The sequence below is a fragment of the Desmodus rotundus genome, chromosome 1 (genome assembly GCF_022682495.2).
Source record: "Desmodus rotundus isolate HL8 chromosome 1, HLdesRot8A.1, whole genome shotgun sequence".
In the NCBI taxonomy this organism is placed as follows: domain Eukaryota; kingdom Metazoa; phylum Chordata; class Mammalia; order Chiroptera; family Phyllostomidae; genus Desmodus; species Desmodus rotundus.
In genome coordinates, this window is record NC_071387.1 from 105,081,022 (window position 1) to 105,097,722 (window position 16,701).

General features: G+C 48.3%; 1 protein-coding gene across 6 annotated transcripts; it reads left to right on the top strand.

Moving 5' to 3' along the window:
* The first annotated feature begins 2 nt into the window (after positions 1–2).
* Positions 3–15,734, top strand: LOC128779168 (phosphomannomutase 2). 6 transcript variants are annotated; one of them, XR_011651519.1, is made up of 7 exons: positions 4–156; positions 6,471–6,570; positions 6,681–6,756; positions 8,651–8,766; positions 12,841–12,958; positions 13,636–13,841; positions 14,445–14,555. XR_011651519.1 is itself a non-coding variant. In XM_071222191.1 (6 exons), exons 2-5 carry the CDS (start codon positions 6,499–6,501, stop codon positions 12,922–12,924), a joined length of 348 nt encoding a protein of 115 aa, XP_071078292.1. In that variant the 5' UTR covers positions 4–156; positions 6,471–6,498; the 3' UTR covers positions 12,925–12,958; positions 14,445–15,734. The 6 variants fall into 6 exon arrangements, 4 of the variants coding, with proteins under 4 accessions (XP_071078290.1, XP_071078292.1, XP_071078291.1 ...); XR_011651520.1 differs by lacking the exon at positions 13,636–13,841 and having other exon boundaries at positions 12,748–12,958; positions 14,445–15,734; XM_071222191.1 differs by lacking the exon at positions 13,636–13,841 and having other exon boundaries at positions 14,445–15,734.
* Positions 15,735–16,701: the final 967 nt, after the last annotated feature.

Below are 16,701 nucleotides of genomic sequence, written 5' to 3' on the forward strand. Positions count from 1 at the left end.
GCCCTGCAGCGCGGGGGCTGAACCCGGAAGTTCCGCACCGAGTTCCTGGTGCCAGCGGGTCACGTCAGGTGCGGCAGGGGATCTGGAGACGTGGCTCCGTCCCGCCCAGCGCTGTGTCTCTTCGACGTGGACGGGACCCTGACCGCCCCGCGGCAGGTAGGCGGCGCCCGGCGGGCTGGAGGCAGCGGGTGCGGAATCTCTTGCTGTCTCCAGACGAGGCTAACGACCACCCAGGGTGGGCACCGACGGGCGGCTAACGGCCGCCTTCCTCCTGTGGCAGGGCCGAACTCAGTTCTGGGTGCCCGGAGCATGAGCCCGAAAGCCTCAGGGTGCTTGGAGATGGGACGGGGCGAAAAACTTTGGAAAGGAAGAAACTTGTATTGGGTTGGGAATTGCAGTTCTGAACACTCACCGCAAGCCCTGGGTTTGAACCACTGCTCAGCCCCCTTAGCTAGCAGCTGTGTACCCTCCTGAGTTCTGTCACCTGTGGGATGTACCTTGTACCCCGATATACGGAAAACATAGGTTTCCAGGTCGAACACACCTGGTAGAGTCTCTGCTTTGTGACTGAGCAAGTCCCTTAACCTCTGAGCTCAGCATCTAGGTTTTACCTGTTCCATGTGGGGCTTGTGGGGGTCAAATGAACTCAAACAAGTTCATGAAAGTATCTCACCTTACAGGAGGCTGTGTTCAGTAATATCCAATAAATACTAACCACCACCATCACCCCCTTCTCCAGCCGCTGCTATGGGTCTCGGGTGATCGGGGAGACCTAGATTGTTCAACAGGAGGCTGGTGGAGAGCCTCCTTGGACTCCTGGACACTTGCTTCCCACTCCCAGATTTGGCTGCTACAGGCACAGATAGGTTTCAGTTAAGATCAGCATTTGTGATGAGCTCGCTCTGACCTCCTGCTTGTACAAACCGATCACTGAACACCAGCCAATCATACGGGAGGCCCAGTTGGCCTTCCTGTCTTCAAGTTCTTTCTCTACCCACCTCAGTTTTGGCCGGGTGGTAGCAGTGGTGTGCTTCAGCATTCCACATCAAATGTGTGTGACTTTAGACGTGTCATTTTACCTTTCTGAGCCACGTGTTGGATGTATGTAGTGAAGATACTCAACTGCAAGTTCTGCAAAGGCCCCTTTTGACTCTGAGATTCAGTGATCACCACACGCTTGTGAGTCGTTACAAGCCCGTTGGTGATGTAGAGCCAAGGTCAGCAATTTATTGTAGAGTCACAGAGCAATACACTTGTCTTCGCCGACCATAGGGTTTGTAGTAACTACTCAACTTTAATGCAAAAGCAGCCATAGACCATATGTAGACACAGCGTGGCTGTGTTCCAGTTCAACTGTATTACAAAAACTCGCAGCTGTCAATTTGTCTCCATTGGTCATAATGGTGTAGGGCTTACATTCCAAGCCTTTTTACACACATCATTGGACCCTCTCAACCTTTCATCCCAGGTAGTATAGTTATTACTATGCTTGTAAACATAAGGAGACTGAGACTTAAGGTCCTCTTGATTTCACTCAGCAGACCTGATACCAGTCTCCTGGCCTCAGGGCATTGTATTTGCTAAGTTTACCGTCCTCTGCCATTCTTCTAAGGTGGAAACTGCTGTGGTTGCTGGATATGCCATTCAGGAAAGTGCATCTGATTTGCAGAAGGAATTATGTTATATAAGCATAAAGTATGAAATAGCAATGAAACCAGGCAGCCCACAATGTATATAGTCCCTTAAAACTTTGGAAGCATGATATTCTTTGCACTGAACATAAATCATTTTAACACTCAAAAAAAAAAATCTGCAATTTAAAAGAGAATTGTACTATGTGATGGGTGCTCTTGGTAAAAAATAAAAATATTTTAGCAACAATCTACTCATTGTCCAACCTCTCCCTTCCTCTTAAATGTATTCTCATGGGGAGAAAATGCAGACAATTGTAACTAAATAAAAATAAAAAATAAAAAATAATTTTTTTAATTTAAATTTTTTTTAATTTAATAAAATAAAATAAAATCACTGAATGGAATAAATAAATAAATAAATGTATTCTCAAACATTGATAAGCACAATACAATGTGGAGGTTGAATGGGATATGTTTTCTTGAAGCTGCTGAAACAGGATGTGACCTACACAGGTAATGGTAGGTAGCATGGAGTCCAGGGTTTTGCACATCTCCCTGTTTTCGTAGTATTTTATTGTCCTGAGTACTTTCCTAAGAAATCCCACTTCATCTAAAAACAGTTGAGACTTAGAATAGACGCCTGCAAAAGAATGGGGGGCTTGGTGCTTAATCCTGGGCGAATTGTTTTTCAACCTTCTGTCATGAAAAATTTAACACATACTGAACCACTGGAAAAATAGTACACAGAACAGCCGTATCCCCTCCACTTAAATTCAGCAATGATTTACATTAACTTTATCTTCCTTGGTTTTTTAAAATCTTTGCTGTACCATTTCCTAAGCTGCCATCATCACAGTACTTCACTCCTAAACATTGAGCCTGGAGCTCTAATGAACCTGAAATTGCTTTTTATTAAGCTCCTACCCATTTGCCTAATGTTTTCAACTACAGAACAAAGGGAAAGAAGGGAAAAGGTGGGTTGGTCACCCTCACTGCTGCATCTGCCTCATGACCCTCGACCTATAGTGGCTGAAGACCTTTTCGAAATGCTTCCCACTGAATCGAGTAACTCATATATTTTCTTTATTCTAGAACAGGGGAGTCAAACTCATTTTCAATGGGGGCCATATCAGCCTCAAGGTTGCCTTCAAAGGGCCAAATGTAATTTTAAGACTGTATAAATATAACTACTCCTTAGTTAGGGTCAAGGAGCACGGCGCTGCTGGTGGGCAGAAACAAGGTGCTGGGCCAGATTAAACAAGAGGGCCAGATTCTGCCCACACCCCCTTGTGTTTCCCACCAGTGTCCTAGAATATTCAGGGTCACTTGGGTGAGGCCCTAATCCAAGACTTAATCAACTACTGTCTGAGCTACATTGCGAAAATTAAACTCCCGAAGAAGAGGTGGGTTTGCCTTTAGCAAAGAGGCTCCAACGGAATATGGAGTGATGTCTTTTGGTGGATGGTGTTCATTGAAGTCCAAAGCCCAGTGCTTAATAAAGAATCACTGGCAACCTTCTGCAAAGTCAGTGGTACAAGAAACATTTTTTAAAGGACAGCATGTCCACTTGATGGAAATTGAAAACAATATGCTTTCAAAGGCTACCGGTTAGGGGAAGCACCTGTGAAGCAGCAATGTGGAAAGAGCAACATGAAGCCCAGACATGGACATTTCGAACTGGAGACCAGCAGACCAAATCCCACACAAAGCTCAGTTTGGTTGTCCCACAGCATTAAATCATGCCTGAATTAATTGCTGTCATTTAAAAGTCTGATTTTCCATTTTGAAATGTCTGGAATTCTGGCTTCCATTATATCTGAAGAGCTGACAAATGGATGCCTTATTCCACATAGCAGCACCACCCCACCTCCAGTCTTTCACAGGCACCTTCGCTCATTTTTCTGACTTTTGTAGGCATTTGATTTGGGAACCTACCTCTTGGTTCTGTCATCTCAATTCTCATTCTTAAGTAACAACATAATGTACATACAGCCCACAATTAAAGATTGGCAGAAGCCCATGCTGGGTAGCTCATTTGTGTGCAACGTTGTCCCATGCACCAAAAGGTTGAGGGTCCGATCCCTGATTGGGGGGCAACCAATCGATATTTCTCCCTCTCTCTCTCTAAAATCAATAAACATGTCTACTCATGTGAGGATTAAAAAAAAAAAAGGATTGGCAAGAAATGGACACATGTTACTGTTAACAGTGGCCGTTTCTTGGTGGTGAAAGTACAGGTGGTTTCTTTGAAATACTTTTCATTTTCTTGTCAGTGATCTGCCCTTTATATGGAACACCTATGATCAGGGGGAGAAACATTTTTTAAATGGCAAACTTCAGGATAATGCTGTGCTTTTGAGACTGTCAGAATTGATGGAACAAGTGCCCCTGCTCAACATCTCCAATCAGTGGGCAAAGGGCTTTCCTTCTCAAATTGGTCCCTTGGGATGATACAGGCTGGACCCAGCTTGCAGCTGGGTGAGGGCACGTGGGGGCTCATTATCCTACTCTGTCTACTTTTGTATGTATTAGAAATTCTCCATAGTAAAAAGAAAAACTGTATCTTATCTCCCAGGTCAGCTTAGTCTTTACCTTAGAATAAGCATTAAGGAAGGATGTAAAAGATGAGGCAGAATGCTGCCCTCAGGTATCATCTAATGAGGGAGAGCCAGGTGCAGAGCTGTAATTCCAAATTAGCATGACATGCCTGGTGAATTCGGGAGGCAGAGCTGAGACCCACCTCGATCAGCATTTGCCCTCATTTCTTGGCAGAACAGCTGGTGTGCCCCATGTAGGTCGGGCAGGTGCAGTGAGACTTCAGGGAGGAGTTGACTGCTTGGGAAACCGCCTTAATTCTGATTTTTAAAGCAGGAGGCTGTCTAAGGTGCATCAGCTTCCCTTCGTGCCGTGAGAATGAGAGTAATACTATGTCCTTGAGTTGGGAAAGATAATTGAGCTCTTTTTCTGACCATTTAGGACCTGCAGCCCTAGGGTCACCCCTGGAGTGATCACCAGTCCCCTCGTCCCCTGGTGTACAGGTAGAAGGAGTAGGCTGGGACTGGGCTGGTCTGTACCAACTCCGGGACCACCCAGATGGGGATTTTGAGAAAGTGTCATAGGTTCACATGTCATCATGTGCTTCCATCTCTGCAAGTTAAGCACAGCAGGGGAAAGGATCTGGTGATTGCAGTTGTACTGTTTTTACTTTACTTGATGAGTATTCACTGTTTCCCAGTATACGAATTACTTTTACATAGATGGGAACCGTTGATTTTTACAGACCCTGAAGAGGTAACCAGAGCGAGTGCTGACAGCTCCTTGTGAGGCTTGGAGAGAGGCCCAGAGTCACACGGCCTAGTGAGAGGTGGCGTTGGCCTTGAACAGGTCCTCGGCTGCACACTTGGCCCCTGTCCTCCCTAGTATTTACAAATGGCTGATGGCTGGACATCAGGGCTGTGTGATGAAAGAGCAGGAAGGGTCCAGGGGAAACGTTTCAGGGCCTCATAGACATCAGTGTTTAGGACTAGAAGACACTTCAAAGTACATAGTCTGTCACAACACACTTCAGTTCCATTGTTGGAATAAATAGCTTAAAAGCTGTTTGAGTTTTTAAGAAACTTCCTTTCCTGGCTCGTGTGGCTCAGTGGATTGAGTGCCGGTTCAATTCCCAGTCAGGACACCCGCCTGGGTTGGGGGCCAGGTCTTCAGTTGGGCGTATATATATACGAGAGGCAGCACATGCTGATGTTTCCCTCTCTCCCTCCCTTCCCCTTTCTCTAAAAATGAATGAGTAAAATATTTTTTTAAAAAAAGAATCTTTTTGAGGCTCAAAGTGAAAACATGGTGAGGAAAGGTGTTTTTTGTTTGTTTTTTTAAAACATATTCAGTTAAGGTAACTTAAAAATTGTTAGGCTGTTCTCGTTTTCTGTGGTCAAATCAACCCCTTGAATAAGAGTCTGCCAATGCGTAACCTGCATTTCCTCAGCTATGAGAGAGGATTACGGGGTGGTTCTCAGAACCTTTTCCTGTGTCACGTGGCTTGGTAAAATCAGTGTCTTCAAGAGGTCACTAGCGAAGTTGTCTGAGACAGATTTTCAAACTCCTCAGGGAACTCGGAGAGCTGGTCATCATTTCCATAACTTTGTATTAACTATAAAATTATAAAATTCTCGGCCCAATGACAGCACTGTCCAACAGAAGTTTGAGCCACACGTGCAGTCTTTTTTAAGATTTTTATTTATCTAATTTTAGAAGGAGGAGAAGTGAGGGAGAAAGAGAGGGAAAGAAACATCGATGAGTGAGGAACATTAATCCATTGCCTCTCACACGCCCCCAAACAGAGACCTGGCCCTCAACCCAGACTTGTGTCCTAAGCAGGAATCAAACTGGAGTCTTATTGGTCTACGTGACAACGCCCAACCCGCTGAGCCACACTTGTCAGGGACACATGTGCAACTGTAAGTTTTGTGTAGCCATGTTTAAAAAACAAACAGGAAATTGATTTTAATATGTTTCATTTAACCCCCCCATATTCCAAATATATTTTATTTGCAATATATTCCAAACTATTTTAACATAATCAGTATAAAACATTATTGATGATTATATTCCTTTTTCCCACAAAGTGTTTGAAATCTCTTCTCAATTCAGATTAGTTGCATTTCAAGACTCAGTAGCCACGTGTGGCTCATGGCTGCCATATGGCTCAGCACAGCTCTGAAATGTGGATCACACCAGCCTCTGTCTTTGGGAAGCGCCCAGCTTTTTAGCCTAGTTATCTATAATGTTGTCTAAAAAATAACGTACATCAGGAACCTGTCCCCTTTTTCTCTCCAGGGGTACTTTCATTGAATTCCGAAACGGAATGTTAAATGTGTCCCCTATTGGAAGAAGCTTCAGCCAAGAAGAACGCATTGAGTTCTATGAACTCGACAAAGTGAGTCTCTCTGAAATATCCTGGGTTTGTGAAGATAAGAGGTACCACTTTGTGGCTATAGTTAAAGTGTGCGACGCAACAGACAATCATTATCTTTTTGTTTTTCTCAGAAAGAAAATATAAGACAAAAATTTGTAGCAGATCTGCGAAAAGAGTTTGCAGGAAAAGGCCTCACGTTTTCCATAGGTATTGTATGTTCAAATGAGTTTCAAGCTTTGCCAGCAGTTTGTGGTGGGCTGGTGGGTGCTTGAAATTGCATTGTGCCCACGTTTAAGGTGGGCAGGAGGATTTAAAGAGAAGCCATAATTAGGGCAGACTACTGTCCTGCGTAGTGGGCCGTGGAAGAGACTTGCCCAGCTAGGAAATGACTTCTGGGCTGCTGGGCTTAGTTCTAGGTTCTTGTCCAGCAAGAGTCTTCCCCCCTGCATTTCTCATGGTGAAAATAAGAGCATCTTGTTTAATGCCGAGTCATAACTTATGCTGAGCCATGGCTGGTGTGGATTAAGTGCCGGCCTGCAAACCAGAAGGTTGCTGGTTTAATTCCCAGTCAGGGCACATGCCTGCGTTGTAGAACAAGTCCCTGGTTGGGGGCATGCGAGAGGTGGCCAATCAGTGTATCTCTTACACATTGATGTTTTTCTCCCTCTCTTTCTCCCGCCCTTCCCCTCACTTTAAAAATCAATAAATTTTTAAAAAATCTTTAAGGAAAAGAACTATCCTCACACCTTTGGGCAGAAGATGTTAGAGAACTCCATAGCAGAGAGATGGGATGAGAGCCTCCTAGATAAATTAGACTTAATATGTTCTGGAATCACATACTGTTTAGAAAAGGCAAGGAACCTTAGCAGTCAGCTCAGTTGTTTCCACAAATCAAGACACTGAGGCCCAGAAAGGACTGAGGCCTGGCTGGTGTAGCTCATTGGATTGAGCTCAGGCCTGCGAACTAAAGGGTCGCTGGTTGGATTCCCAGTCAGGGCACAAAACTGGATTGCAGGCCAGGTCCCCAGTAGGGGGCACTCGAGAGGCAACCACACACTGATGTCTCTCTCCTTCTCTTTCTCCCTTCCCTTCTCTCTAAAAATAAATAAATAAAATCTTTAAAAAAAAAAAAAAGAAAGCGAGGGACTTGTCTAGGCTCACCAGACTTTTATTAACCATGATAGACCAGCACTCGAACATTTCTCATGGCTGAAACAGGCTTCTTCCCTCAACACTGATGTCTCAGGCTTGTTTTTTGGTGGAATATGCCTGTCTAATGCTTTAAACGAGCTGATTTCTCCTGTCAGTGCCTATGAGTCATCACTTAAAGCCCTTTCACTTTACTGTCTCTAATAAATGTGCGGTTGTGGGGAAACGGCAATGTAGAGGGATGGTGTATAATAGATGAATGGGTGGGGTTTTAAGTATTCTTGAACTGTGAGATGAACATCTTTCTGTGACAAAGCTGTGAAAGGGATTTTGTTGCCTATGAAAGCTGCCTATAAATCACCTCCCATGCGATTTTCATTTTTCTTTTTTTAGGATTTTATCTATTTATCTTTAGAGAGGGGAAGAGAGGGAGAGAATTATCAATGTGTGCTTGACTCTCCCGTGCCCCACACGGGGTACCTGGCTCGAAACCCAGGCATGTGCCCTAGACTAGAAATCGAACCCGTGACCCCTTGGTCCACAGGCTGTCACTCAATCCACTGAGCCACACCAGCCAGGGTGATTTTCATTTTCCCTGCAAAATGAGCTGCATGCAGTGTGTCGAAGCTCGAGATGAGCACAGCTGAGTCCTATCAGATCCGCCCCCATCCCACCCACCACAGGCTTCCCTGACACCCAGGGCTTGACAAAGCACCTAAATGCAAATGCATCCCTCGTTCTGACCTGATACTCCAGGCCTCGCTTTTAGATTTTAGATGAAATCGTGTTGGAAAAACACACAAGGTGGAATGAACTAGAACCTAGCCCTAAAGCAGTGTAAATCAACCTTGCAGTCCAGGTGCTGACACGAGTAAACGGCACGTTTTTCCAGGGACAGGTCATTAGCCTCCTTTCCACCTTTAGCTTTTGTGTTTCCCTCCCCACTTGGCAGGCGGCCAGATCAGCTTCGATGTCTTTCCTGATGGATGGGACAAGAGGTACTGCCTGGGACATGTGGAAAATGACGGCTATAAGACCATTTATTTCTTTGGAGACAAAACCATGCCAGTGAGTATGGAAGTGTTTTTTGCAGTTTCACTGTGCGGTTTGGCTTGCAGGGAGGAAATGGACAAATGGGCTTTTTTCCTCTTACCCACACCGCACCCTCTGGCCCTGCTCCAACTGGTGATGCTTCTGTTCTATGAGGCGATTGAGGTCCCCTCCCCTCAGTGCTCAGACACCTGACACCTCAGTGGAAGCGAGAATTGAGCCTCTGCGGTTTGGCTTTTGAATTAAATATTGCCCTCCTCCTATTGCCCAGCGCCTTCCAGAACACCTGACCCAGGGCTGTTGTCAAATGCTCTTGGCAGTTCAGAGCCCTTGCCCTTACTTTCTTTTTCCGCAGTGTTTTACTTCCCAGGGGCATTCACTTCGGTTGGGCACTAGGAGTCAGGAATTCAGGAGCAGGTACTGGGGACACGTAGGAGGGGAGGGGTCAGTCCTGGGCATCACACACAGGGTACAGGAGCTGTCCCAGGGGATGTCAGCAATCCCTAGTCTGGACTGGAACTGAGAGCAGAGCCTGCTGTCCAAGGCCAGCTCCAGCAGGAGGAATCCCTAGGAGGAGTTTCCCCAGAGCCAGCATGGCAGCAGAGCGCGGCTCTCCTTAGGCCAGGTGGGTCCCCAAGGAGGTGGCCCTTGGGAGGCCCCAGGGGAGGCTCAGCACCAGGTGTTCACTGCCTAGCCTCAGGCTCAGCGGCTGCCTTTAAATTCCTCCTGCCCTCTGTGCCCTTCTGCTTTTCTTGCCACCAGGCGTCCTGGGCTATGGTGTACCCAGCAGATGCATCAAAGTGCTGCCTGTGGAGAGTGTTTATCCCTGCACTTCTGGTCCACTCCAGAATGCTTGCTGCTAAGGTCTCCCCTGGGTAGTAAATGAAAGAGCTGGTGGCACAGAACAAACTACCTGCTCTGTAAGTGAGCACGCTTTCCAGTCAACACACCCTCTCTCCACGGGTGGGAAAGGTTCTAGGTCCCAAATGAATGTGGTGCTTTTCAGGGGTACCAGTGGGCCTTTTTCTTCATGACAGGGAGAAATGGTTGGTTTATACTCACATCCTCTCATTGCAGTGCTCCGGAGTGCAGGCTTTGAAAAACTCGATGTGTTTAGGAAAGTAAGCTAATGAAATTCATTGCACCCAAGATGTAAGGAATGGCCAGAAGCTTCTTCACTCCTTCCAGACTGGTGCCGCTTCATACAGGCTGAGAAGAGAGCTCTCAGACAAGCCAAAACAGTTTTCTGTAAAGATGATGTTCTTGGTCTGTGTAAATACCAATCTGAAGCCTCAGGTGGGACTTTACACAATGGAGCATACTTCTTTTTTTAGATTTATTTTTGGAGAGAGGGGAAGGGAGGGAGAAAGAGAGGGAGAGAAACAGTGATGTGAGAGAGAAACATCGATCGGTTGCCTCTTGTACGTGCCCCTGCTGCAGACCGAACCCGCATCCCTGGCATGTGCCCCGACCAGGAACGGGACAGGTAACCTTGTGCTTTGCGGGACAGCACCCAACCAACTGAGCCATACTGGTCAGGGCAGAATACTTCTTGAGAGAATCAGGTAATGAGTTCTTTGGGGAATTTATTTTCTATTCTGTTTAACCACCGCATTAGCACACATCAATTCTGCTTTCTATATCTTACCTGCTTTTAAAAAATGGGTACTGTTTGGGGGAGGTTCCCCCACCCCATTCTTAAGTAATATGCACTTATTGTGGAAAGTTAGAAGTATGAAGAAGAAAGTATAAGTCACTTGTAGTCACAGCTGATTTGCCTCCCAGGCTTTAATCTCTGTACAGCTGACCCCAGATGTGGGACGCCTGCATGTTCATTGTCTTATTTTCTGCCTTTCTTCTCTTCACATATTTTATTTCCCCCATGTTAGTGAGTCTTCTTTGAAAACAAGACTTAGTGGTGGTGTAACAGTTCGTCTCCCCATTCCCCTAGTAGAGGCACTTGCAGATTGTGGTTTTTTGCTGTTGTAACTAACACTGGTCAACATTCTCACATCATTCTTTGCCCTCATCTCTGATCCTTTTTGTCAGTGGTTTCCTGGAAGTGGGAGCCAACAGTCCAGCCATCTAAACCTTTTAACAACATATTGATCCTGGAAACTTTAGTCACAGAGCTGTTCAAATACTAACTTCAAACCTTTCTTCATATTTGGACACAGACATTTTGAAAGCTCTTTTCTCTCTGTGTATCAAGGCAAATGTTTTTGCTGGCTTCCAGAGAAATGGCAACTGAGCTAAGAGCTGTCAGTCAGAAGCCATTTCCCCGCCAAGCCTTCCAGGCTCCGAGGCCTGCCAGACCGCCTCCTCTCTCCTAGACACACAGCCTCCCTCAGACGGGATCTGAGCACCTCCAGAGAGCAGAGCAAAGTGCTTGGCCCTTGCTTTTCTAAGTACTAGTCAGCCCTGGAAACCCCCTCATCATTCCCCTCAGACACAAGAACCAGGGTCTGTTAAAATGCAGCTCTGAATTCAGCTTAGAGGCGGGGGACTTGGTTTGCTGCAGGGGAGGAGGTGGCTAGGGCCCAGAAAGACATGCCCCAAACTGCTCTGCCTGGCTTGCCAGGGGCTGCACCGGCCCAGTTGCCCCCAGCCTTTCTGAATTCTCAGGCAAGAAAACTGCCTGTCCAATGCTTTGTGTAAAAAACATCTGGGCTTTAAGGCAGTGGTGGCATGAAAACATTCTAACACTTTGTGAACCATCTGTTGACTCCTAACTCGGTCTCCTCTTTGTCTCCAACATCAGGATAATCAGGGTTCACTTCTGTGACAGTGGGTGCAGAACCAGGGTGGGGTGGGGTGGGGACTGGGCACTTTCCTCAGCCCCCTCCCCTGGAATCTGAACAAAGTGGACACTGCCTTCTGCTTCATCTCTAGGCCTTGACTTGGCGAGGATTTAAATATTTGTGGGCGGTCTGACTGAGCTGTGGCCTCGCCTTCGTCCCCTCACATACACTCTAAGGAAACTATGATCAGTTATCCATCCCTTTGCCCCTGCGCTCCCTGATCTGCTCTCAGGAACCAGGTTTTCTTTTGGGTCTTGGAAGCTGAGTTGCCCCAGCTGGAGTCAGGTAACCTTTGGTTCACGTGCAAATCCAGTGTTTGAAGTTTCTGGTTGTCTGAGGCCTCGTTATGCTAGAGGGCGCACTCTCACTGGCTCAGTGTTCTGGCTCTGCTTCTCCTGACCTCCCTCTGGCTCTGGTGTGCCAGCTCAGTGCAGCCACCTGCACAAAGGAGCAGAGGAGGAGGCCGGGTCCCCTGGCAGGAGGGAAAGGATGGTAGAGGTTGATGGGGACGCTTTGCTGCCTTCTCAAAGCAAGTGGAGCTGAAAAGGCCGCCCAGCCCAGAAGGGGGAAGTTTGGGTTCTCTGGGCCGGCTTCCTTGAGTGTGGGTGAGTTACACAGTAGCTCCCAGCAGGACCATGGGAGACTCATACCAAATTAGGCATCTGTCAGGTACTCATCTGTCCTCTAATGTGACATCCTCTCCAGGGAGGGGCAGGCAGAGCAGCTGTGAACCTTCCTTGTTTCAGAGGTCACTCTCCCCAGCTACTGGCTTCTGTCCTCATATTGCACCCTGGCTGGCTGCAGGAGCCTCTTTACTCTACTCTGCTTCTGCCTTTGCGTCCTCATCCCCCTTTCTTTCTCCCCAAAGGTCCTGCTGTAGCTGAATCTCATTGTGTCCTGGGTTGCAGCTTTCTGGTGGCGTCACAGAAAGTCCCCGATCCCTGCCAACATCTTCTCTACTCTCTGGGTCCTGGCCCTTCCAGCCCCGACCAGCAGGTTCTGAGAGCTGAGCTGCCTGTCCTGTGGAGAGCCAGTCATGTGGCTTGTCCCCTTGTCACTCCGGGTTCCCTCCCTCTCTATTCTTTTTCTTTCAACTTTCTGAGTTTTTAAAAATTGCTTTGAGAGAGAGAGAAACATTGATTTGTTGTTCCACTCATTCATGCATTCATTGGTTGATTTCTTGTATGTGCCCTGACAGGAGATTGAACCAGCAACCTTGGCATATTGGGACGACACTCCAACCAACTGAGCTGCCTGGCCAGGGCCTCCCTTTCCCCTCTGTTCTTTGCAGCTCTTCCCTGTGGCCCACGGAGCTGGAAGGCAGCCCTTTGTCACTTTGTGCTTTCGTTTGCCCCACTGTGTCTCCGGTTTCTGAAATGATGCCAGGCAGGGAGCAGTTGCTTCACCAGGTTTGTCGGGATAGGTGATTACTGACTCCTCCCCCCTAAGTCTGGGAGTGACAGGGAGTGAGCGTGTCCCCGACAGATGTCTGTTTCTTCTGGACGTTGCAGGAGTTTGTTTTGTGTTTTCAACATAGTTCTCTGTGCTGGTGTTTACCTACCATGCCATTTCCAGGGAAATCTGGTTGTTTCCTGTTTTTTAGTCATAGGAATTACCACAAGTGGTTCACACTTACTTCCTTGAGTAGCAGATGCTGCTCATGTAACTCAGGGCTTCTGAGTGACCAGAGGACAGCAGGCTCCTGAGGAGGTACTGAGAAGGGGCATTCGTGGCTCCAAGGTCACAGCTTCCTAACATGACTCCTCCCCCCAGCACACCTAGGGCCCCACAGCAATCCATCCAGAAATCTTGACTTTCACTTCCACCCGGGAAAGCCACCTGCTTGGGGATGGGTTGTGAGAGCAGTAGGAATTTCAGGGGTCAGCCAACCCTTTAGGAGGATGTCAGGTTTTCTACAGAATCTTTTGAGAAAAACCCGTTTCTCAGTGGTTATTTTCATTGTATGATAAACTAGTTAATTTTTTTTTTAAGATTATAAGTTAGACTGCTTATCCAGTAAGAGGAAAACACAGGAAATTCCATGAGAAGAAAAGCAGGGTTTTCTTCTCTCCCCCTCCCCGCACAGGCTCTGGGCAGGAAGCTGGATTCGTTCACCTGGAACCAGTGGGACTGGGGACCCACAGTCATGGAAAGCCGCCCCCCACCCTCCCACAGCCAGCAGCATGCCCAGGTCCTCCCAGATACATGCCCTCGCCCAACTCCTGGAGGCGCAGCAGTAAAAGAATGTGTGGAAACACCAGAAAGCTGGATTAGCTGCTGCAGCTTACACAGGTTGCTTTCCAGGGGCCTCACCCAGATCCCATGGTCTCATCTACAAACCCATACTACCGTGGCGAAGTTCCACCACTCCCCGTCTTACAGGCGGGGAGTTGCCCAAAGCACCCCCGTAGTCAGTGGTAGAACCAGGATCTAAGCCCAGGCGACCTGGCTCAGACAGTAGCCACGTGGCATGTCCAGGGCTCCGTGATCACGTGGGACTTGTGGCCCTGTCAGCTCAGAAAATTCTGAGAGCAGAGCTGTTCTGCACGTCTGTCCTGCCCACTCCCCGTGACTTGTTACAAGTCTGACACAGTGAAAACAAATTGATGGCTCTGAGAATTCTGTCCCCTGCCGAGCTTGCCTTCTTTTTAGAAAAATAAGCCTTAGATCGTGAGTCCTTTCATCAGCATAATTACATGTTCCCAGCTGAATTGCAGTTCAGGAGAAGGTGATAAACCCTTTCTCAGTGATGACTGTCTCTTAGTTTCCAGAGGAACGAGGTAACCAAGAAACCCTCCTTGCCAATAAAAGGGCACGGTCCTCATTTCTCTGGCAGCCCCCGGGCTCCAGGGCTGCAGCAGCAGCAGCAGCAGCATCTGCTTTGTGTCTTTGCAGGGTGGAAACGACCATGAGATCTTCACAGACCCGAGGACGGTGGGCTACACGGTGAAGGCACCCGAGGACACACGCAGGATCTGTGAAGAGCTCTTCCCCTAACGTCCCTTCCCATGGGAGGGGTGGGAGGGCCAGCTGACAAGTCTGAAAGGGTCATTTGGTGGCCAAACCCCGATCCCTCCCTCACGTGTCCACAGGACACTTAAAACCATCCAACCCAGGAAAGAAATTTTCAGACACTTCCTGAAGTGAAGCACCTGCTGAGTGTCAGCTTGGTGGCAGTTTTGAACCAAGAGCCTTGTGGTCATCAGGCGGTGTTAAGCTAAGTGACCATGTCCACTCCGTTCACCCACCTCACTTCCTCTTTGAGAGCCACAGACCTCCGCATGGCCTGTGGATAGCTGGCTGGCCAAGTGACAACTGAGCTGAAGGAGTTTGCAGCTCAGCTGGCCTGGTTCACAGGTTAGCTCAGTAGTCACTACACAGGGAGGAGCTGGCTCTCAACCATGGAGATGGACTGAAATAGGTACCAACAGGCCCCAGGGAGAACTGAACAGACACGCAGACCTTCCCAGCCCTTCCCCGGGTACCTGCTCTAAGCCCAGATTCGGAGAGACTAACTTGGGGGGTCACACCTCACCAAAAGAACCTTCTTACTGAGCTGGCTGGGCTTCCCTGAGCCTTACTTTCCTCAGGTTTCTCAGGGACCCAGTGAACGCCTCGATCATTAACGGAGCTGAAGCTGCTCTATTTCTCTGCAGATCTTTTAAAAAAGAAGTGTGTTGACCCCGGCCCTCACCCAGCCTCTGACCTCAGGGCTGGGAGCAGCCATGGTGGGGCCTAGGACCCTCGCTCCTCCCTTCCAGGTTCTGCAAGGTCTTCCTGAAACTGGAAGGCATGTCCAGGCCCTGGTCCACAACAGGGTGGAAGACCACTTTCCAAGGCAACGGTTAACATGTCTCCTTTCAGCATCTGGAAATGTCGAGACCCACAAGCACTCCACCGACTGGTGCTGGAGCCCACCAACCTGAATCCGTGTGCTTTGCACCCCCCACCTCCGTGCTCCCACCAGGTGCTTTCATCACAGAGGAACCTGGTTTCCCCCCCAAACCTGGCCCTGGGCTTGTTAGTTCTGGATCGGTCCACCCACCCCCTGTACCACACGGTTGTTTCCGAGCAGTTCTCGGGACAGGCCATCCCGCGGCATCTTTCCTTGTGGACGTATTTTGCAAACGATACTGGAATGACCTTTCAAAGTGAAAAGCAGCATATTAAAGCGATTTTATTGTTCCTATTTCTCATTCTGTTTACTTCTTCATGTCAACCTGTCTGCTCTCTGTCAAATGGGATGCTGCCCCTACCACGTAGCTTAATTTCACTAAAGCCCTTCCAGTGCTGTGTGTGAGCTATTACTCGGGTAAGCCCGCAGGAACCCTGTATGCAGGACTCTTAGGCCTGCTTTGCAGAGGAGGATGCTCTGAGTCATTCCCTCAGCTTTGGGGAGTGGGCAGGATGAAGACAACATCACCAGAATTGTAAACATGGTCGTCAAGTGCTGAGCAGCGGGAAGCTCATAGGTTGCGCCCTGAGCAGCCTGGGGCCAGTAGGGAAGCAAGTGCCATCCCAGCACTACAGAAGCTGACCTGGTGTTTAGTGCTGGATTTAAGCAGTCTCGGGAGAAAGGCCTGTGTGGAGGGCACAGCAGATGGCTACTGCAGTTAGAGGCCACCAGGAAGGCCCCCGTGAACCTCATGTGGCTCCTGAACTTGATCCTGAGGAAGGAACTGGAGGAGGCTCAAGATCAGTGTGACAACTGAGTGGGAGGTGGTGGAGGGCCCGGCCTAGTGGAGCAGGTGTGGATTCAGGAAGGGCCGGGTGAAGGTGGCCTTGCATCACTTCTTTCCAAGAACTGCTTCCTCTTCCTTTTCACCCAAGTGCGCCTTGATCTCAGCCCTGACAGGCACCTGGGCAGGGCAGCCAGGCCTCTGAGCCCCTTGCATCTCTATGCCCTCTGGGGCAGGCCCCTGTCACGTTCTAGAACTCTTTCCAGCCCTGACGCTTCCAGCCGGTTTCCAGCATCACCTGCATTTTGTTGCCAAGACCTCCCTTGTGCCACCTGGGTAACATTCTCCCAGTGTAAGCTGTCCTCAAACCTCCTGGTTTTGAGCTAAATGCCTACTCCAGCCTCTCCCTCAGCAGGTTCAGTGGGCTGGTTCTACTTTTTGCTAATACAATTTGAAAATCAATGTACTCTTCT